Source organism: Hippocampus guttulatus, chromosome 20 (genome assembly GCF_054856545.1).
Source record: "Hippocampus guttulatus isolate MCC_2025c chromosome 20, RoL_Hgut_1.0, whole genome shotgun sequence".
NCBI classification, from domain to species: Eukaryota; Metazoa; Chordata; class Actinopteri; order Syngnathiformes; family Syngnathidae; genus Hippocampus; species Hippocampus guttulatus.
This window is the reverse complement of record NC_141280.1, coordinates 9,603,644-9,624,541: the sequence shown is the minus strand read 5'-3', so window position 1 is coordinate 9,624,541 and position 20,898 is coordinate 9,603,644. Positions and strand designations below refer to the sequence as shown.

The 20,898-nt window shown below is 43.7% G+C and overlaps 1 protein-coding gene and 1 long non-coding RNA gene across 11 annotated transcripts in view; one reads left to right on the top strand and one right to left on the bottom strand.

The window, feature by feature from the left end:
* Window positions 1-20,810, top strand: part of LOC147187959 (intersectin-2-like) — a 28,682-nt gene extending 7,872 nt beyond the window's left edge. For 3 of the 10 annotated variants that reach the window (XM_086100123.1, XM_086100125.1, XM_086100124.1), the window contains exons 5-39: window positions 62-125; window positions 409-578; window positions 2,098-2,286; window positions 3,398-3,497; window positions 4,893-5,041; window positions 5,152-5,215; window positions 5,367-5,504; window positions 6,707-6,813; window positions 6,915-7,177; window positions 7,512-7,661; window positions 7,743-7,883; window positions 8,553-8,640; window positions 8,744-8,883; window positions 9,563-9,643; window positions 9,873-10,213; window positions 10,948-11,152; window positions 11,207-11,361; window positions 11,469-11,532; window positions 11,897-12,012; window positions 12,093-12,372; window positions 12,457-12,490; window positions 12,562-12,689; window positions 13,366-13,462; window positions 13,592-13,783; window positions 16,890-17,011; window positions 17,615-17,721; window positions 17,800-17,983; window positions 18,277-18,375; window positions 18,449-18,616; window positions 18,724-18,936; window positions 19,006-19,127; window positions 19,585-19,667; window positions 19,767-19,850; window positions 19,918-20,091; window positions 20,414-20,810. In XM_086100123.1, the coding sequence (XP_085956249.1) occupies window positions 62-125; window positions 409-578; window positions 2,098-2,286; window positions 3,398-3,497; window positions 4,893-5,041; window positions 5,152-5,215; window positions 5,367-5,504; window positions 6,707-6,813; window positions 6,915-7,177; window positions 7,512-7,661; window positions 7,743-7,883; window positions 8,553-8,640; window positions 8,744-8,883; window positions 9,563-9,643; window positions 9,873-10,213; window positions 10,948-11,152; window positions 11,207-11,361; window positions 11,469-11,532; window positions 11,897-12,012; window positions 12,093-12,372; window positions 12,457-12,490; window positions 12,562-12,689; window positions 13,366-13,462; window positions 13,592-13,783; window positions 16,890-17,011; window positions 17,615-17,721; window positions 17,800-17,983; window positions 18,277-18,375; window positions 18,449-18,616; window positions 18,724-18,936; window positions 19,006-19,127; window positions 19,585-19,667; window positions 19,767-19,850; window positions 19,918-20,091; window positions 20,414-20,568 (4,967 nt within the window). In that variant the 3' untranslated portion in view covers window positions 20,569-20,810. Of the gene's footprint in view, window positions 1-61; window positions 126-408; window positions 579-2,097; window positions 2,287-3,397; window positions 3,498-4,892; window positions 5,042-5,151; window positions 5,216-5,366; window positions 5,505-6,706; window positions 6,814-6,914; window positions 7,178-7,511; window positions 7,662-7,742; window positions 7,884-8,552; window positions 8,641-8,743; window positions 8,884-9,562; window positions 9,644-9,872; window positions 10,214-10,947; window positions 11,153-11,206; window positions 11,362-11,468; window positions 11,533-11,896; window positions 12,013-12,092; window positions 12,373-12,456; window positions 12,491-12,558; window positions 12,690-13,365; window positions 13,463-13,591; window positions 13,784-16,889; window positions 17,012-17,614; window positions 17,722-17,799; window positions 17,984-18,276; window positions 18,376-18,448; window positions 18,617-18,723; window positions 18,937-19,005; window positions 19,128-19,584; window positions 19,668-19,766; window positions 19,851-19,917; window positions 20,092-20,413 lie in introns of all 10 variants that reach the window. The other 7 variants (XM_086100130.1, XM_086100128.1, XM_086100127.1 and 4 more) reach the window with 7 other exon arrangements.
* LOC147187960 (uncharacterized) lies at window positions 77-6,820 on the bottom strand. Its single transcript, XR_015097638.1, has 3 exons — window positions 6,685-6,820; window positions 3,365-3,532; window positions 77-148 (listed from the first exon to the last, which is right to left on the bottom strand). It is a non-coding gene; the product is annotated as an uncharacterized LOC147187960 (long non-coding RNA).
* Window positions 20,811-20,898: the final 88 nt, after the last annotated feature.

Below are 20,898 nucleotides of genomic sequence, written 5' to 3'. Positions count from 1 at the left end.
CGATCCTCTCAGCTGCTAGTCCCACCAGAATGTTCTGTGACCTTTGTTCTCCCGTCTGCAGGTGAACAAGCCCGAGGATTCTTCCTGCAGTCGGGCCTGCCGCCGTCCGTCCTGGCCGAGATCTGGTGAGTCGGGGCCTCTCGGCTTCCTGGTTGATTACAAATGGAAACGCTTTAACCGTACAATTGCTTCCATTGTTTGGCTGTGTTTTTATTCGGTTGCTTGCTTGGCTTCAACTTCCTGTACTGTTCTTACTTCCTGACCCACCTAACAACCATCTTAGTTACACCAGGCATGGGGATCACTCACAGCTTGCCCAGAGATTCGGGACAAATGCAGCATGCCGTGCATGTCTTGAAGACGATTTTATTTTGTGCGAGCGCTTGTGAATTGTGACGTCTCTTTCAGGAACCTCGCCGACATGGACGGCGACGGCAAGATGGATAGACTGGAGTTCTCCATCGCCATGAAGCTCATTAAGCTGAAGCTGCAGGGCCAGAGTTTACCCGTTGCACTGCCGATGGGCTTGAAGCAGCTTTCTGTTGCTCAGGCCCCCCACCCTTCGTCGGCCCGCTTTGGTACAAAAAAAAAAAAAAAAGGAGTGTGACTCATGTTTCAATGAAATGGAAAATTGGTGGTACATTTCTGGAACTTTTCCAGTAAATTTCCACAGAAATTTGACAAGATGGAGGATTTTCAATGTAAAGTAATCCCTCGTTGATTGCGGTTAATGGGGACCGAAATCACCCGCGATAAATGAAAATCCGCAAAGCAGTGATCCCCCCTCCCACGCCGTATAGGTACATGTACATGTGTATGAGTATAAAAAATATTTATAAGGCCAAATTTAATGGTATACATGCATGTAGAAGTCAATTTTGTAGCAATGAACATTACTTAATGCTGTACACTAATAGATTTAAACATGTATAAGTCATACCTGTCAACTTGTACGTTTCCCCGTATTTTATACGTTTTTTTATCATTTCAAATCATGTACGGCGTATTACAACTTTTGTACGGGGGAAAAAAAAAAAACAACAATTGTGAACCGATCTCACAAAGACCATTTTGGCTCAAATCCAGATCGTCTCACCTGCTGGTAGCCAACGACAATGCCGTCGTCGATCGCTACTATTGTCACGGCAAACCAGCAAAAGTAATCCTCAGTCGTATATTTTTTTTCATCGCTGCATACGGTCGGATTGATAAAGCATGACGTGCACATTCGCGGTAAGCCATTGTACGGGTTTTTGTTGCTTTGTAAGGGGAATCGTAATCATTTATAAGGGTGGGTATTATCCGAGGTTGACAGGTATGATAGGTTAGGCTAGTGTATGAATAACAAAATACAGTAAACATATACTTTACATGTAGTACTGTATATGTTGCTGTATGTGACTCATTGTTGTTTTGCTGACTTTTGCTGCTTCTCGCTGACCGTTTGTGGACTTTTTGCGGACTTAAAAAAAAAAAGATATATTTTTTATGAATATGTTTGAAAAAATCCACGATACACCTAAGCCGCGATAAACGAACCGCGAAATAGCGAGGGATCACTGTATTAGAAACCTCTATGGGCTTTATGCAAATGTATAAGGATTACTTGGAATTTGGGGGCGGTCATTGAGGATTGAAGCTAATTTAACAAAAAAAGTATTTTTCGATTTGTCCTACATTTAGTGCAGACACATCAGGGCTATATATACTGTTGTTTGCTGACTTCCTCCTCACTCACCAGGCCAGGCCTCAACCTTGAAAGCCACACATTGAGTCCCAAATACAACAGAGTAGAACATGGGAATGGCAATGCCAAGTTGACAAAAATGATACCTGCACTTCACATGCATGTTTTGTATTGGCATTATGCTTTATGCAAATATGATTGCTAATTTGCGGCTTTTCGTCAATCGCAGGGAGTTCTGGAACATAATCCCATGCAATAAATGTGGGACTGCTCTATTTCTTAAATTCCCATGGAAATTTACCGAAACGCCAGTCACACTCCTTTTTTGACTTCTGCATCTCTGAATGTGCCCCATTTTTCAGTCACAACTGACCCTGCATCCTAACCCACTTTCCACGTCCCCCTTGCAGGGATGGGCTCTTTGCCGAACCTCTCGTTTGGCATGCCGCCACCGCCCATGTCCGCCATGTCCATCCTAACCCCCATCCCCGCTAACACTCCCCTGCGACCAGCGCCGCCCATGATGACGCTGCCTCTGACCGCCGGCTTTCCCCGCTGCCACCTACACTTCCTCACCCCCGCGCCTCTCATGGCCGCAGGTCGGTTCTGCACGAGAAGCCATTTCGGGGGCAATACAGTGAATCAGACGCATTACTTTTACTGAGTAACTAAGTTACCTCAAGTTGGTCGATTTGAGCTCAGCTTACTTTGACAGTAGATTCGCACCTAAAGGACGGTTTAATTTTCAATGAACGTGCGCATGTTTTGGACATGTGGAAGGCAGCTGGAGCTTCCCTAAAGTAAACCCACACAAGCCTTCATCTTATTTTCTTCTATCTCTCACCCCCCTCATCTGTCCTTTGGCTGCACTCGATTGGCTTGTGTCCGATTCCAGGCTGCGATACGAGTGCTCTGATGAGGCGCCCCGCGCGGAGTGCAAAAAGCACTGCGACTGTAATCTTGCGCAGGCAGATAAGATTAGACGTTCAAGGTTTACAGGTTGCTTGTATGAAGAAAACACAGGTGTTGTTGTGAAGTCCCCCCCCCCCACTCTGAATGTCAGCCTTGAAGGCGACCTCCACCGAGGCTGACCAGCCGACTGTAAATTGTCACGTATGGCTTTATACATACATGTCCTCACCAAATTCGCAAGTAAAGGTCATTTTTAATTGTCATCTAGACATAACACAAGAATGTGGAAAAAATGACATTGCACTTAGAAAAATGACTGTCAGTAAAAGTGTGATTTGTTTTTCACCTTTTTTTTTATTTCTAAGGGGTGTGAGTTAACTCAGGATGTTGAATGGAAGTGTGATATTTAAGTGGTGTGATTTAACTATACTTAAATTGAGGGGTTTTCTCCAATGCGTTTTTTTGGGGGGGGTGTTGTGTTACATAACAAGTTTTGAAAAGACAGATATGAAGCATCGTAGATTCATTTTTACAACATTGCAACGCAAGAATAAGAATATGTAAGAAATTATGAAATATTTTCAAAATGAAGAAAACAAATCGTAATTTAAATGAGATATTTCATGAATTTCTTGAAAAATAAACAAATGGTGAAAAGTTTTCAAAATGAATTAATACTAATTCTCAAAGGTGAATAATTTGGGGCTCAACTTTGCTAGTTTGTTGGTATTTTGAGGACGTGGTAATTTCACCAAAAATGTGTACCAGTTTCATTCTCCTCGTGCTGTTTTCTCGCAGGACTCCCTCTCTCGGGTTTTTCCTCTCCGCTGACGTTTTCTCCGCCTGGCAGCAGAGGCATGTCTCAGGCCAACTCTCTCGTGGACCTTGGATCCAGCAGGTGATCCAGCAAATAAATCCGCCATTAATGTCTGACTATACAAAACGTAGAGAAAAAAAAAAGTTGCGAGTTGACAATTGATTGAACGCCATAATAGCTGGGCAGGGCAGGAAGTACTTTTGTCTCAAATCAGATGAGACGGCAGGAAGTTTAGAGTGGCAAACAGAGCGGAACGGGAATTTGCCCCGTTTCCTTTCATACAATTTATTCACTAAAATACCCATGTGGAGGACATTTAACATTCCAGACTGATATTGTTTACACTGAAATAAAATGCTTAGAAGGTGCCTTTTTTGTGGTTGTTTTTGAAAACAAAACACTGCCCGAGTGAGACATAATATGGTGTAAACTAAGATGTCAGCTCTAAGCTTTTTGTGACAATGGTATCTAATATCCTCGATCCTCCTTGGTAGCTTTGTTAGCGTGCATGTTTCTTTAGGGAACAGGTTGGGTCTTGTATCTGATTTCAGAGTTTTGTATGGAGTCCTCACCTCATGCGAAGATGTTCAAACAAGTGCCAGGAATGTGTGTACAACTCAAGTCACTTGCCTTTGTATCCGTCCTGTTTCGAAACACATGCAGTTTGAATTTTAACGTGACTTCATCTGGCGTTTTTTTTTTCTTTCACAATTTGAAAACAGTTCCCCGTTTTAACATGTCAATAGTCCGTAGGCGTATGTCAAACTGCCCGAAGGACACGTCCTGTCATCAGTTTACAGGACGGCCGCTCCTCGGGACAGTGCTGAAATTTCTCTATTCATTGGCAATTTGTCTTAGCATGCACTGATGAAGAGCAAAGTTTTTCAAAGTCCCTTTGTGATCTTTTCCGGCGTCATCCAAAGTTTGCAACAATTCAGAACTAATTGACTGCCCTTGACGGTAACATTATCCGCACTCCAAACATTGCCACCGATGTATATGTTTTAAGCTTCTACCTAACAGTACTGATGGACAAACGCCAGTAGATGGCGATTGTTTTGGATTTCAGGTCGGCACAGAATACATGCTAAAGATTAAAAGGAGACTGAGCTTGTGCCATCGATTGTGAAGGAGAGAAAATGCCAACATGATGCGAGTCGGATAGTTTAGGAAACTCCATTTTGAAAACAGATGGTAGTGAATGAGTTAACTTTTGTAGGTTTTCCGAGCGTCTTTTGTGTGAGGGATGATTCACAATGCCTCTGGAAGATAGCAAACACAAAACCCTTTTATTTTTTTAACATGGAAGGGCAGCTTAACTCTTGGAGACGTGCTTAACCGAAGATGTTCTCAAACTTTTCCCACATTGCACTGTAAATGTTTCCAGTGACAAAAGTATTTTAGAATCAATGAATCTGATATATTAATGTCTGTGCAGATACTTAGTACGCCCTCTTGTTTTTCTGTGTTTTTGAGTTCCAGCTCTTCGTCCACCACTTCGCTGGCCAGCAACTCCCCCAAGACAACGGCAGGCTCGAGCGACTGGGCCGTGCCTCAAGCGTCCAGACTCAAGTATCGGCAGCAGTTCAACACGCTGGACAAGCTCATGAGCGGCTACTTGTCAGGTACGGCTAAACTAACAAAATGGCTGCCTGACCGCTCAAGCAGGCAGACAGTTAGAAAAGCTGCAGTCAAAAAAAAAGTTTGAGATATTTTTGTTGGGGTTTTTTTTCAGGAGCTCAAGTAAGAAACGCACTGATTGCATCCAACCTTACACAAACTCAACTGGCTACAATATGGTGAGTTCATCATTTATTAGACTATTTTGAAATGACTTCTTCCTGCTATATATTTTTTGGTATGTGATTTTGTTTCCTTTTTTTTTTTTTAATTCGATTAATTTTGATACAAAAATGACATGAACGCGCCTTCTCACTTGTGTCTTTTCAGGAACCTGGCAGATGTGGACAAGGATGGCCAGCTGAGGGCCGACGAGTTTATCTTGGCGATGCATCTGGTGGATACGGCCAAGACAGGCCGCCCACTGCCGCTCACCCTGCCCCAAGACCTCATACCGCCTCCTCTGAGGTAACATGCCACCGGAAAACTGCTCCAATCACTGCAGTCATCCAGTGGCAGCAACTGTTATTTTTTTCATGAATTCTAATAGACCACATCACCTTGACATGGCACGTACTTTCGAATGGCAAAAGGCAAATCATGATCAGGTGGCACAACTATTAAACAAAGCCTCCCCTGTCATTTAATCACAGAAGAGTGATTAACTCATTCAATCCCAGCCATTTTCACTGGAGCAAGCCCCTCAAGCCCAGCGTTTTACCGAATTTTGACTGATCTTGCAAGGCCCACAGGATATTTGGTTCTAATGCTATATAAACTACCAAAATAAAGTTTGGACTCTCTTCTTTCAGCAGAAAAAATCTTTTTCCATTCTTCAGCAATTGGCATGACAAAATGGCTAAGTTTCATGGAAATGGCGATTCCTGGGCAAAAAACTGAGAAAAAGAGCTTTTTGTAAAAGCATGCGTTTCAAGCACGTGAGGCACCACTGCCACCTATTGGTCACTTTTTAACATGATTTACAATGCAAACGGCTAATTCTCATTCACAGATTGCATCAGACCCTCCTCCTCTCTTTGACGCAAAAAAAAAAGACTTAGACGTACAAGTACGTCCTTGGTAGGCGGGGCCTAATTTTAAAAAGACGTACAAGTATGTCTTGTGGAAATCTAAGAGTAAAGAAAACAGGAGAAAAGGCCAAAATGCTGCAGCCTTGTTCTCTACCGAATGTTTGAAGTGTCAGTCAAAAAAGTTTTACATGAGGTCAACTGCTTGGGTGCTTGGGTGTGTGACCTAACACAATACGCAATTTACATTTTGACAGCTAAGCTGATTCAAAACTTAACATGGTGGGAAATTCATATGTAGTGAGCATGTTCTTTTAAAGACGTTTTTTGAAATTCAGGAGATAGCAATTAGTAAATGAGTCTATAGCAATTAGTAAATTAGTCTTTACCCTACCATTGAGTGGTTCTTTTGTTGACTAATGCGGTTTGATGTACAGTCTGTTGGTTTATTTTCCTGCTATCTAAATCAGAAGGGTATGATGGATAAAGCTTGGGATGGTATCTCCTCCTCAGCAAAGGATTCACGTCAACCAAACTTGAGGCAGTGATTAAACTAAGACTCTAAAAAACAAAACTTCAGCTCAGCAGGGAATGTACCCTAGCACCTATCATTTACTCACAATATGAATCCGTCTATTGCAGAGGAGGCCTCAAGTGCGGTGAGCTCATCAACGGCACCGGACCTTACAGTAGCCCCTCTTTAATCGACTCACTGGAGATAGAACCTATCCTAAAGAACAAGAGCAGTGGTATGTTATTCATGTACCGTCATATAAGCGGCTAAGATAAAGCAAAAGGCACTTGCCGGGTCACTTGATGACCAATCCCGCACAACTTTTACTTTCTCCAGTTTCCTTTGAGGACAAGCTGAAGGAGAACTTTGCGAAGGGCAGCGCCGAGCTGGAGAGGCGGAGGCAGGCCCTGGAGGAGCAGCAGAGGAAGGAGCGAGAGCGCAGGGCCCGTGAGGAGAGGGAGGACAGGGAGCGGCGGGAGAAGGAAGCCCGCGAAACCGAACAGCGCCGACGGCTGGAGGAGGAGCGGCGCCTGGAGAGGCAGCGCCAAGTGGAGCGGCAGCGCGAGGAAGAGAGGCTGAGGGAGATGGAGAAGAAGGAGGTGAGGGTCAGGCTACGTTTTCAACTATCAGACAGACACAATTTAGCACACGTTGCAGCCTACAATTGTAAAATGAATCTACGAGCACCAAACTTGTTGCAGTGGTGGCGAAGCTTTTTCCTATCAGGGCACATTTCAGTTTTTATAAACAAATATATTTTAAAAATAAATACATCTATAAATCAGATTAAGTAATTGTAAACTCAATTGAATATGAATAATTAGAAACCTGACTTTAAAATTGTAATTGCACAGTTGTGTGATGTACGTGTATAGAGTGGAGTTAAATTTAGTGTGTTGAAATGGTGCCACCTTGTTGTTTTGGTGGCCGCAGGCAGCCAAGCAGGAACTGGAGCGCCAGCGTCAGGAGCAGTGGGAGCGTAGCCGCAAGGAGGAGCTGAGCAGGACGCGTGAAGGGGAGCACCAGGAACTCTCTCAGCTCCGAGCCAAGAAGAAGAGTCTGGAATTGGAGCTGGAGGCCGTGGTGAGGCGCTTCTCCGTCTGCCACCAACCACCCAGCGAGCGAGCGGACAGACAGCTAAGACGTTGGCTTTATGCTGCGCAGGGCAACAAGCACAAGCAGATCTCAGACCGCCTCCGCGATGCCCAGAGCATGAGACGCATCCGCAAGACCGAAGTGGAGCTCATCAACCAGAAGAGAGACACGCGCATTGTGGAGATCAACGCGCTGCAGCTTCAGTTTGAGGTTCGAATAAACATTGTGACACTCCCACTAATAATATGGCACTGAAAAATCATCAAAACAATTTATCATGTATTTTTTAATTGTTATGGGCTACACGTTTTGTTCTGAGTGTAGGAGTCAAATTTATACACGCTCACACAAAGTCTCTCTCTCTCTCTCTCTCTCTCTCTCTCTCTCTATATACATATATATATATATATATATATATATATAAGTGGGGAAAGAGGAGGAGGAGCGGTATATATATATACAAACACATATAGGAGAGAGAGAGTCTATGATGACATTTGATATTTATAATGCACTGTTTTATTTATTTTTTAATCATTTTCTGTTATTCTTAGTGTACTACATGTCCAAAAAAACAATCATATTTACAGATTATTGTATTTATCTATTATTTTGAGAAATTGTTACTTATTAGTTACCAATATTATTCTTATAATCTTTAATTATTATTACAATAACTTTAAAATAAATTCAAATGTCAAGATTTGTTTTTCAAAATATTGTCCATTTTTTTGTCTTTTTGTGACTTTTCTTATTATTAACCTTTTCAGCACACACACTCTCATTAAGGTTTAAGGTTTAAATTGAAACCAGTATTTAATGTCATATCACTAAGTATGTAGATAACCTTGACTCACTTTTTGCATGTACTTGCTCTAGGACTGGCAGAAGAAGTTCTCCTTGCTGGTTCCTGAACAACAGAAGCTGACTGAGAAGTTGCGTCACATGAACCTCAACAAAATCTTACGTATGTCCACCCCCACCCCAAAAGCCCCAAACCTTGTCTATCACATGTGGATCAATACGGATGAAGGAAGTCAACTGTTGGACTTGGGTGGTGGATCTTGCAGCGGTGACGTTGGCCTCCCTGGCCGCCAACGTGAGCAACAAAGGCGTCAACTGTCGCAAGCTGAAGGACCAGCTGGACGCCCTGCAGAAGGAAACCGCAGATAAGCTCGCACAGATGGAACAGCACAACAAAGAACTCCAGGTCAGTGCTAGACATATTAGTAAAGTGGAAGGGCGCTGAAATTACATGCAGCACCTGTGAGCCTGGATGGAGTATGAATTGATACGAATATCATTGATCATCAAAAGTGACATATTAAGGTAAGATATCCTTTATTTGTCCCGCAATGGGGAAATTACAATCAGAATTCAGAAAGGAAAAACGCTGGGTAGGGAGAGGGGGGAAAAAAAAAATTACTTGCAGAAGTCAATATGGACAGGCAAGATTAGCTTTGTTACATGCTTCTGAAGAGGCATGGAATGACACAGACATGACATCACAATTGAATTGAGGATGATTTCTGCAAATTGTGCTGAATAAGCAAGTTTGAAAAATCTAAACGTATGGAAGAGAAATCTCACTTTACTTAATTCCGTTTGTAGGGTCTTTGATACTTAACTGCATTTGTTTCATTAAAAAAATACATCTTGTTACGTTACACACATAAAACTTGTAATTTTTAAAAATTATGTTATCACAAACTATTTATTTTCTGTTGTGTGTGATTTCTGGCACTGCTCTGCTTGGAACTGCATTTTAACTCCTTTCTCTCCCTTTTCCTTCTTAACCCTGCTTCCTGGATGCCTTTATCCATCCCTTTTTTTTTTTTTTTTACTCACATCATTCCCTACCTGTCCCACTCCCTTTTGCATGTGTTCAGCTTGAGGACATGGATGACTGTCTCCTGCGTGCACTTTTGTCCCTGCTGGCCTGTCTCAGCCAACTCTTCCTTCTCTTCAAGGTTCTCTTGTTTTGTTTGTGTTTGAGATGTGTTTTTTTTTTTTTTGGGCTCCACCCTTCATGATATTGTGGATGGTAAGTATCTGTATAAAAAGTAAAATCCGCTGCGTGACCGATGCCCACCCATGCTGCTTCACCAAGGCATTATTATTATTATTTGTATGTATCTGATCACATGTAATGAGCAGTCTAGTCCGGTTACAGCTGTTGCAATGTGCGCCCCCTGTCAGGAATTGAGGGAGAAGCAGGCCAAGCAGCAGTCCGTCCTGGACGACTTGCGTCGCGTCAAGGAGGAAAAACTGCGGGAGTTGAAGAGGCGCAGGGAGGAGGAAGAGGAGCGGCGGAGGAGAATGGAGGAAGAGGAAAGACGCAGGAGGGAAGAAGAGGAGCAGCGGGATAGACGGCGGAAAGAGGAAGAGGAGCGGGAGAGGTGGCGGAAAGAGGAGGAGGAGCGGGAGAGGCAGCGGAAAGAGGAGGAGGAGCGGGAGAGGTGGCGGAAAGAGGAGGGGGAGAGGTGGCGGAAAGAGGAAGAAGAGCAGGAGAAGCGGCGGAAAGAGGAAGAGGAAGCCAGGTACAGGACTTAGGAAGTAGGCTACTGCACTGTTCAGACGATACATACAAAGGGAAAATCCAACACCTCTCATGCATGTATTAAATCTGCACTGTGTAATCAATTACAACTGCTGAAGTTTATAGTCAGTACTGAAGTTTACCGACTGACTCTATTTATTCTTGACATCAGTGATTACTCATCTTACCCATTTCAATTCATTCTAACACACTTTTTCTAAACGAGTGTGTGTGTGTGGGTAGGAGCTGTGTCTAAGAGAGAGAGGCTTTGTAAGTGTGTCCGTGGCATTTTACTTACCACCTGAACGACTAAGAATGAAACAACTACTGTGAGTGAGTGACCCGGTGAACTGCAGTAATATTAGTCATTTTTCATTGAGGATAAAGAATCTATGCCAGCATGTATTGTTGTATTGTCTGTGTGTGTGTGCATTGGTGCACGTGCGTGTGTGTTTCTGCGTCCACGTGTGGTCAATCACGAAGGTTGGCTGGCTTGAAAAGTAGACCTTTGGTCAAAAAGGTTTGGGCACCCTTGATTTTAGTCAATGCCGCTTACAGTATAAATGGGTGTACCGCATCTGAAAGTAATTTGTGGGCTTTCCGCTCTGTTTCCCTCTGTTGGTCATTGTTGTTTGTGGTCCTCTGGATGTGTTGTAACTAGGAAAGTAAATTCCATGTGTATTTTACATATTTGGCCAATAATTCTGATTGTTTTTTTGTTTTTTTTTGACACAGGAGGGCAAAGCTGGAGCAGGAGAGGATGGCGAGGGAGGAGGCGCATCAGCGGGAGGAAGAGGAGCGAAAAAAGAGGGAGGAGGAGAAAAGGAAGAAAGCACAAGAGGCGCAGGCGGCCTCCAGAGTGACGCTTTACAAAGCACTGTACTCCTTCGCAGCACGCAACAAGGATGAGCTGAGCATCGACGCAGACTGCCTCATAGAGGTTTGTTTATTTGCCCGCGCAAGTAGACGATTGTGATGAAACGAGTGCCTACAGGTGGACGAGCAGACGGTGGGCGAGCCGGGTTGGTTGTGCGGGAGTTACCTTGGAAACAAGGGCTGGTTCCCTCACAGTTACGCTGAGAAATGCACCGAGCCCGGCCCCTCGTCGCTCGGACCGACTTCCTGTATGCAGCTGCTTCCTGTCTCCGGGTAATCTCAGTTGGGAGAAGACCAAAAATCTTACGCCATATCACCGAACGCAAAGTGTGGCAGCGACAGCACTTCTTAAATGATGTTTTCTCATCTTTACACTCAAGAGTCCCAGATGGCGAACAAACAGGTGACAACGGCGCTCTTCCCCTCCAATCAGAGACATCACAGGTAAATTGTTCAACTTTGATTTGTTTTGGCCCATTTGTACAATGCTAAAAACTTAAATAAAACTTCAGGGGAACTGCTGTTTAAAAAAAAAAAAAAAAAGCCCTGAAAATCTTTCTATTTTTAAATGCTATGGGTATGTGGAGTATGCTTGTAGCGTTCAAACAGTGCATTGAGTCCAATTAGTTATAGTTCTTATCACAATTAGAATCATTTTTATTGGCCAAGCATGCAGAACACGTTAAACATTTTTAATTAGGGTATTTGAAGTAAATGTATGTCAAGGAATGAAGTGGGATGATTTGGGGAGAAAACAAAAAGTCCTTCAAAGAGGTCTTTGATGTCATTCCATTGCAAAACCACTCAGTTTCCAGGTCCTGTCCTGACTCAGGTCATGTCCCGCCGGTCGCCCACCACCAACACCACTACCTCCTCCCAAATAAACCTCAACCTCTCGTCCAGCGAGGGTGAAATGAGCGCAGAGTATGGAGACACACACAACACACACCAGTTTCTCTATCACTACCAACAGTTGAGTTAACGATGTGTCACTGTTGTTAAAGCACGGACCCGCTGGATGGAAGCGATAGTGTTCAACTTGAAGGTAAGCCAAACCCTCAAAGCTTTGCCGTCCCGTCTGACTTAACGCCTCCTTGTGTTGTTGCCCAAAACAAAGAATATGTGGCGCTGTACACGTACGAGAGCCCTGAAGCGGGCGACCTCACCTTTGAGGAAGGCGACTTGGTGGTGGTGACGGAGCGGGAAGGGGAGTGGTGGCGAGGGTGCATCGGCGATCAATCCGGCATTTTCCCGTCCAACTACGTGAGGCCTGTGGAGCCAGAGGTAACTTTAGTTCATGTGGAAGTAAGTATTGCAATAGAGGCGATATTATTGCCATTCAGCTGCTTGTCACTTTATTTCTTTTAGGTGTCAAGACCTGGTGGACCAACCAAGAAACCTGGTGAGAATACAAAACTCTAACTACTCACACGGATCTGAATTCCATCGTGCTCTTCTCTGATTGGTCAGCAGAGATCGCCCAGGCCGTCACTTCCTCTGCTGCCGGTGCCCCAACGATATATCAGCTGAATCTGTCTCCTGGACAACTTATTGTGGTCCTGGCCAAAAACTCTACTGGCTGGTGGCTGGGGGAACTGCAGGTCGGTGTGAACGCACCCAGCATTTTGATTTACTGCGTTAAGTTCATATCAAGCCACCAATTAGAATTCGACAAATGTACGAGGGTGGCCCGGTGGTCCAGTGGTTAGCGCGTCGAACTCAGTACAGAGGTACCAGGTTCAATTCCAGCTCTGGCCTCCCTGTGTGGAGTTTGCATGTTCTCCCCGGGCCTGTGTGGGTTTTCTCCGGGTACTCCGGTTTCCTCCCACATTCCAAAAACGTGCATGGCAGGGTGATTGAACACTCTAAATTGTCCCTTGGTGTGAGTGTGAGCGTGGATGGTTGTTCGTCTGTGTGTGCCCTGCAATTGGCTGGTGACCGGTTCAGGGTGCCCCCCGCCTACTGTCCGAAGACAGCTGGGATAGGCTCCAGCATCCCCCGCGACCCCTGTGAGGATAAACGGATCGGAAAATGAATGGATGGATGGATAAATGTACCAGTTCCTTCAATAATGGCCTCCACTCTACATAAACACTCAGACTTTTATCTATAACTACTGTAGTTAATGTTTGGGCAAGAAAAACATTTTTAAAAACAGACTTCAAATAAACTGCTTCCTTTTATCACCATAAGAAGTAGTATGTTTGGGAAGCACTTCCAGATGAATATTTATTTTTTACCGATTCAAGTCATTGTTTCCATTGTTTCTTTGCGCAGGCTCGTGGCAAGAAGCGTCAGAGAGGCTGGATTCACTCCTCCCACGTCAAGCTGCTCGGACCCTCCAGCAACAAGTTGTCCGCGTCACCTCTGCCAGGTCACAATCCATTTCTTAATCATCCATTTTAGTAGTAGACCTAAACTAAAGCGAGCTCTCGCGTAACTGAAGTACACGGACATTACGCATATGAAATGACCACTCAAAGGGCTTTCCGTGTCTCTGCAGTGTGCCAAGTCATCGCCATGTACGACTACACGGCGGCCAATCCTGACGAGCTGAGTTTCTCCAAAGGCCAGCTCATCAATGTCTTAGACAAGACCAACCCGGATTGGTGGAAAGGGGAGGCCGACGGTGTTACGGGCCTGCTGCCCACCAATTACGTCAAGATGACCACCGAGTCCGACCCCAGTCAGCAATGTGAGTACACCAAAGACCTCATATAGACTTTAAAAAGAGCACTGAAAGTCATCACATGAGAGAGAATGCCCTGCTGGTAAAATATTGTGTTAACAAACACATCTGATAATCCAAATTATTCCAAATTAGACTACATCGCTACCTCTTCTTGTTCTATAAAACCAAAATGAAATTGATCTTCGTTCTTGTAATCAACTAACATGTTTCAGCCTATTATCTTGGTGTGTGGGTGACCTCTCGGTAATCTGTAGCCTTCCTCCTCGTCTGACCCAGAAATACCCAAACAGCTAACATGGTCGGCCACCACATGTCATTGGTTTCATTGCGAGCAGATATTTTAAAGTTTTTTTTCATGAGCCGAAATGTTGAGAAAAAAATCGGGTTCACACAATTCTTAACTCTTTCATTCCACAAAAATTAGGCCCCACCTACCAAAGACGTACTTGTACGTCAAAGTCTTTTTCTTTTGCGTCATAGAGGAGGGTCTGATGCAATCTGTGAAGGAGAATAAGCCGTTTGCATTGTAAATCATGTAAAAAAGCGACCAGTAGGTGGCAGTGGTGCCTCACGTGCTTGAAATGCATGCTTTTACAAAAACCTCTTTTTCTCCGTTTTTTTGCCCAGGAATCGCCATTTTCATGAAACATAGCCATTTTGTTATGCCAATTGCTGAAGAATGGAAAAAGATTTTTTCTGCTGAAAGAAGAGAGTCCAAACTTTATTTTAGTAGGCTTCATGTTTATATAGCATTAGAACCAAATATTCTGTGGGCCATGCAAGATCAGTCAAAATCCAGTAAAACGTTGGGATTGAGGGGGGTGCTCCAGTGAAAATGGCTGGGATTGAATGAGTTAATATGCTGGACCACCCAATTATTAACTTTTTGGGGAAGCTAACAGCCAACCATAAGGATGGTTTTGCTATTTTACATACAGCTATTACGGGATACATCCGATATACAATCATGGAAATATATTTCTATACTTTTCTGTTATATTTTAGCATATTTACTACATTGACTGCTCTGAACATTTTTGTTTGTCAAATGGAATCCAAGCATTTACTAGAAGGTTCATTTATTGAACACCTGCGCCTCGTGGTCGTGTTAACAAGCACGAGCGTGTTTAATTAGCATCGCTGAACAAATGTGCGGCGCTCCACCCGAGGTAATTAGCGGCCATGTAACACTGACATCGACATGATTAATACGGGCGCACGTGCATGCCAGAGCCCCACATTAATATTCGAACTATATTAATGTCTCTGCTCTCTCTCTCATCTCACTCACCTTCCCCTCCTCCTGCGTCACCTTTGTTTCCTCTCTAGGACAAACAATATGGGCTTTTCTCCTTCTCCTCCTCCTTTCACCTCTTCCTCCTCCTTCCTCACCGCCCCACAACCCGGAATCCCAGCCACCTGCAGAAACAGAACCAGCCTCGCCTGTTTTATTTTTTTCGAGGACTTTTGCCTCTTTCATTTCCCGCACATTTTCTTGAACTAACTTTCACACCAAAACCCTGTAAAATTGCTGTACTGTAGCCATAAAGGAATATGTTGTATTTATCAGCTTTTACATAGAACCCTACTCAAGGTGGGCTAATGACATGGCATACTACAATCAGATTCCATATTTCCTCAAATAGATGCAGCACAGTTTCAGCGACAAAAAAAAAAAAAAAAAAAAGATCACCCCCCTCAAATAAATACCTCCCTCATTCCTCTCTGTTATGGCTGTGATTCTGAAAGCGGAAAATTGCCACCTGGCGAAGAATCAAGGCATGGCATCTGTTGGGAGGAATTACAACATCTTTAGCCTCTTTTACAAAGAGATCCCATAAAATGACCACATCAGAGCAATAACGGATCATCCAGAATGCATTCACAAGTGGATTGAATAATTGATGGACAGGTACAATTGCTTTCAACGCACCAGGGTGGGAGAAGTGATCAAGGAATGTTAAACTCCTGGCATTGCAGAAAACATTACAACCCGACCGATATGGGATTTTTGGGGGCAGATGACAATATCAATTGGGGACTAAAAACCCAAACGCCTATCAATCGGCCAAAATATGGAAAATAAGGACATCAATATACTGCACATGAAAAAAAATATGATTCAAGGCAAAGTAGCAGAAAACTGTGAAACTAAAATGAGGATCTTTTAAGGATAAAAGCAAATAAGGACTGCAAACGAAGCCGTATCATCATCTTAGATAATGGCAGACATCTTTGTTAATTTCACAAAGATAATTGACGCAATCTTAAAACATTGCAGAATTTGGAATCTTCGCATTGTAAAAAGTGCATGCATCGGTTACACATTGACCGATTATTGCCGATTTGCTATAATCAAACTGATTAAACCGCCAACCAATTTATCGGTCGGGCTCTATTTGCATCACCTCACCCGCTATGGTTCTGATGCTACCTCCGTCGGCATAAATTTGTCGAGTCGACTTTTTCATTCTGTCCATGTTGGGTTCAGAAAAAAAAAAAGCGTGAAAACAGGCAGGGTGAAAGCAAAGCCTATTGGTAGCTAGACTATAAAAAACTTTTTTCCCTCGATGCAAAGCATGATTTGGTTTTGCTATTTAAAAAAAAAATTAAATGTGAAATGTAAATGTGAAATGACGCCACAATATTGGCAACACTGCAGTATACTGTTACATGACTACCTCCATGTCAATCAGAAGTGAGAATTATTGTCTTTCTAAAGGCACCTTCTTGAGCATGATTACCTTATGTTGTGGTTTTGCTTTTCTAAGTACTGGTAATGCCCACAAGAGAGTAGAATAACGTGGGCTTCTATGTAACATAACAGCCGTACTCAAATGGACCAACGTGAACGCTTCCTGATGCAAGTTTGACAGATTTTTTTTTTTTTTTACTTTACACTTGTGTGACATCACCAGCAGAACCAACATGTCTTCCACTGTGCTCTTTCCCTCCATTCCGGCCTATGCAATCATGAAAGGTGCTCGCTTTCGCTTGCCCGCCACTCTATGTGCCTCACTCGTGTAAATGGCATGATTCACAAAGCCGATAATAAAGGAAGGTTTGAATACGGGTTGTGTTATCCTGTGTGTGTGCGCACATCTCAAAGGGTGCGCAAACCTGATGACCCTGGACACGATGAGCCCCCGGGAAAGGAAGAGGCAAGGTTACATCCACGAGCTCATCCACACCGAGGAGACGTACGTGGATGACCTGGAGCTGGTGCTGGAGGTCTGCACGCACACACAAACACACTATTTAGTGTTCATGACATCATTACTGCAAAATGAATCCTATTTACCAAAAAAAAAAAAGAAGCCAAAAACAAATTATGCAATCATTTGTTTGTAAAAGCTAAATATCTTGTTTTAACCATTATATGTAAAATGCTTTAACTATTTTTTTAATTGGTGTGTAATATTTAAAATATATAAAACCTTTAAAATCTTTCATTTTTGAGATTGGCCTAAAAAAACTTTTTTAAAATAAATATTACATTTATTAAAACCATATTGTCTTTGATTGTTAGGGATTATTGTACTTTATACATGCAAAAAATTAAGCCTTATTTTTAAGATAGGGGGAAAAATGTATTTTTTCTTTGATTTATTCTTACCTATGTAATCAAATAAAAACCCTATAAATGGTGGACCAAAACATTTAAATACCATGTTTTCAAATTTGATTTAACTCATTCAGTACTAGCCAATTCTGGACCAAGTCTGAAAAGACGTTTAAAAACGTCTTTGGGAGTAAATGAGTTTTAAATAGCAAACTGCTTTTAAGAATTAGATTTTTTTCCCCCCAATTTGAAAATAATTTTGTATTTGTCAGGTGTTCTACAAGCCTATGTCAGAATCGGGTCGACTAACGGAAGAGGAAATGGGCATCATCTTTGTCAACTGGAGAGAGCTCATCATGTGCAACACAAAACTGCTCAAGTGCGTACGTCAACACCTGAGATGAGATGTCTTCCGTGTGCATGCCTCATCGCTTCCATGTGTTTCCACGCTTTGCAGGGCCCTGCGTGTGCGCAAGAAGATGGGCGGTGACAACATGCCAGTGCAGCTGATCGGCGATCTGCTGGCGTCGGAGCTGACGCACATGCAGCCTTACGTCCGCTTCTGCTCTTGCCAGCTCAACGCCGCCGCCCTGCTGCAGACCAAAACAAACAACCAGCCCGAATTCAAGAACTTCCTCAAAGTACTCTCCTTGCACAAATATCCTCAAGTTTGACAAACATAACGCTGCGCTATCACTCAGTGGCAAATTTAAAAATATACTGTATGTTTAATTTTTATTCATGAATTGAAAAAACAAGAGAGGTCACGAAAATCGTAGTACCGTAGTATGAGCATATAGTTGCTCACACGTGAAAACAATTTTTGAATATCCTGCAAACGAAAAAAAATTGAATCTTTTTTTGATTGGACTGAGATGTAAGATGGCCTCTCAGCATTCACCCACTAAGCATCTCTCTCCTCTTCCTGGAGCAGAAGATTGCCACGAACTACCGCTGTAAAGGAATGCCTCTGTCCAGCTTCCTCCTCAAACCCATGCAGAGAATCACACGCTACCCTCTACTCATCAAGAACGTAAATACGGATGCACGTTTCAGCCCGTCGTCCTGTTGCTCCTTCTTGAATATATTGTATGTCGTCGCTTTAGATCCTCGAGCACACGCCCGACCACCATGCGGATCAATTGCCCCTCAGGGAAGCTCTGGAGCGAGCCGAGGAGCTGTGCTCGCAAGTCAATGAGGGCGTCAGGGAGAAGGAGAACTCGGATCGCCTCGAGTGGATCCAGAGCCACGTGCTGTGTGATGGCGCCATTGAAGTGAGAGGAGCCTCTTTCATATTATTTCTGTACCCTAAACAAAAAACTATTTTGGAAGTAAAAACGACTCTCGGGATGATCACGGTTGTGTCTGGTGTTATTGGCAGCACTTGGTGTTTAACTCACTCACCAATTGCCTGGGACCACGCAAGCTGCTCCACAGCGGCCGTCTGCACAAGACCAAGAGCAGCCGGGAATTGTGGGCCTTCCTCTTCAACGACTTCCTGCTCCTGACCCAGGGCGCCAAATCCTTGTCCTCCTCCGGGCCCGACAAGCTTTTTAGCCCTAAGAGCGGCAACCAACTCAAGATGTACAAGACTGTAAGTGAGCGCAGTCACACCTGCGTGATGTCATTTGCGTCACTTGTTTTGTCTTTATTCTGTCAACAGCCGCTGTTCCTCAATGAGGTTTTGGTCAAGATGCCGCCGGACCCGTCGAGCGATGAGCCGCTCTTCCTCGTCTCGCACATCGACCGTGTCTATTCGCTCAAGACTGACACCTTGAATGAAAGGTGAGCACACACACTGGAAATGGACATCACAAAGTAAAGTGCCAGTTTTAGAATTATTGATGGAAACCCACTGCACTCTGAGCGGCATGGCCGAACCCGTTTGCAAAAAAAAAAAAAAAGGGCAATCGTTGACTCCGCCACACACCAAAGGCTGTTTTCATGCCCAGCGCTAGTCCAAAGTGCAGCGCATGGGTAGTTTGCTTTCTTTTAGTATTTTCGTCGAGAAACGGTTAGGAACGGGCATTTGCGCCCTTAGTCGACCACCTTCCAATCCGATTGTTCGTGTCCGTCTGAGAAGCGTTTAGTTTGGCGACAGAGGCTCTCCGCGCTTTGCTTTCTAACCAGATGTACGTATAAAATTATATACTGTAGTTGAGTATTACTGGAAATCAGAATATGCCGAGGTATCTTATCGGACTGTATCAGCATTTGCGGCCCTAACGTGTTGTTTTGCTAGAGCGGCGTGGGTGCAGAAAATCAAAGTGGCGTCTGAGCTTTTCATCGAGACGGAGAAGAAAAAACGGGAGAAGGCATATCAAGGTCAGTGCAAACATTAATTTGACATACTTGCCTTCATTTTGTCCTTTCGTGTCCCTTTCACATATCCATGTTGTCGTTTTGTGACTATGGGCTTCGTAGCGCGTTCTCTGAAGGCAAGTGGCATTGGAAGGCTCCTGGTGACCATTTCTGAGGCCCAAGAGCTCAAAGCTTGCAAGCCCAACGGTAACAATAATAGTCACTAAAGTGAGTTGATGTTGTCACTCGCATCTGATCGCTCGCTTCCCTACAGGCAAGAGCAACCCTTACTGCGAGCTGACCATGGGGGCCCAGTGCTACACGTCACGACCCATAAGCAACACACTGAACCCCAAGTGGAACTTCAACTGCCAGTTCTTCATCAAAGACCTCTACCAGGATGTCCTGTGCATCACCATCTTTGAGAAGGACCAGTTTTCGCCGGACGGTCAGTGGACACCAGATTTGAGTCTGTCAGTGCAAAGTTTCATTAGATTTAATGACTACTTTTCAAGATGCTTTGTAGACACTTTATTAGGGATAAGCTACACTCACGATATTGCAGCAGCCACAAGAAATGGCAAACTCACTATGTAGGGCACCGTTGCTTCATTTTAGAGTTATTCCGATCACAGCCATCTTTGTACATCCGAATTGCCGTAGCCAGTGAGTTTATAGCACAAACTGTAATTAATGTTTAGCGCATTCTGCTGGACGAGAGGTAATAATGCCACGGTGTCAAATTTTTTTGCCCTTCCATCTTTTACTAGACTTCCTGGGCCGTACTGAAGTTCCCGTGGCGACCATCAAGAAGGAAATGGAGAGCAAAGGTGCCGCTGGTCGTCGCCTGCTGCTCCACGAAGTCCCCACCGGAGAAGTCTGGGTCAAGCTGGACCTGCAGCTTTATGAGCCGCCACCCAAATGACTAATAACACTTTAAAGTCATATAATCTAATATCACAAGCCACACATTCACAAGTGCCTTCACATACCAGCGACCTTGCCATGAGAATATAAATTGGCGGCACTGTAAAACACAAGTATAAACGAAACCTGTGAACCCGTTTGTACCTATAGGCTACAATATTAGGTACACCGCCATCCACAATTAACTCATTCACTCCCAAAGACGTATTTAGATGTCTTTTCAGACGCCACACATTTAATCCCAGCTCCTCATTTTATATTGACTGTTCTTGAAAAGGGTCTGAAAATAGCCATTTTCAAAAGGGTCTGAAAGGGCCTGAAAATAGCC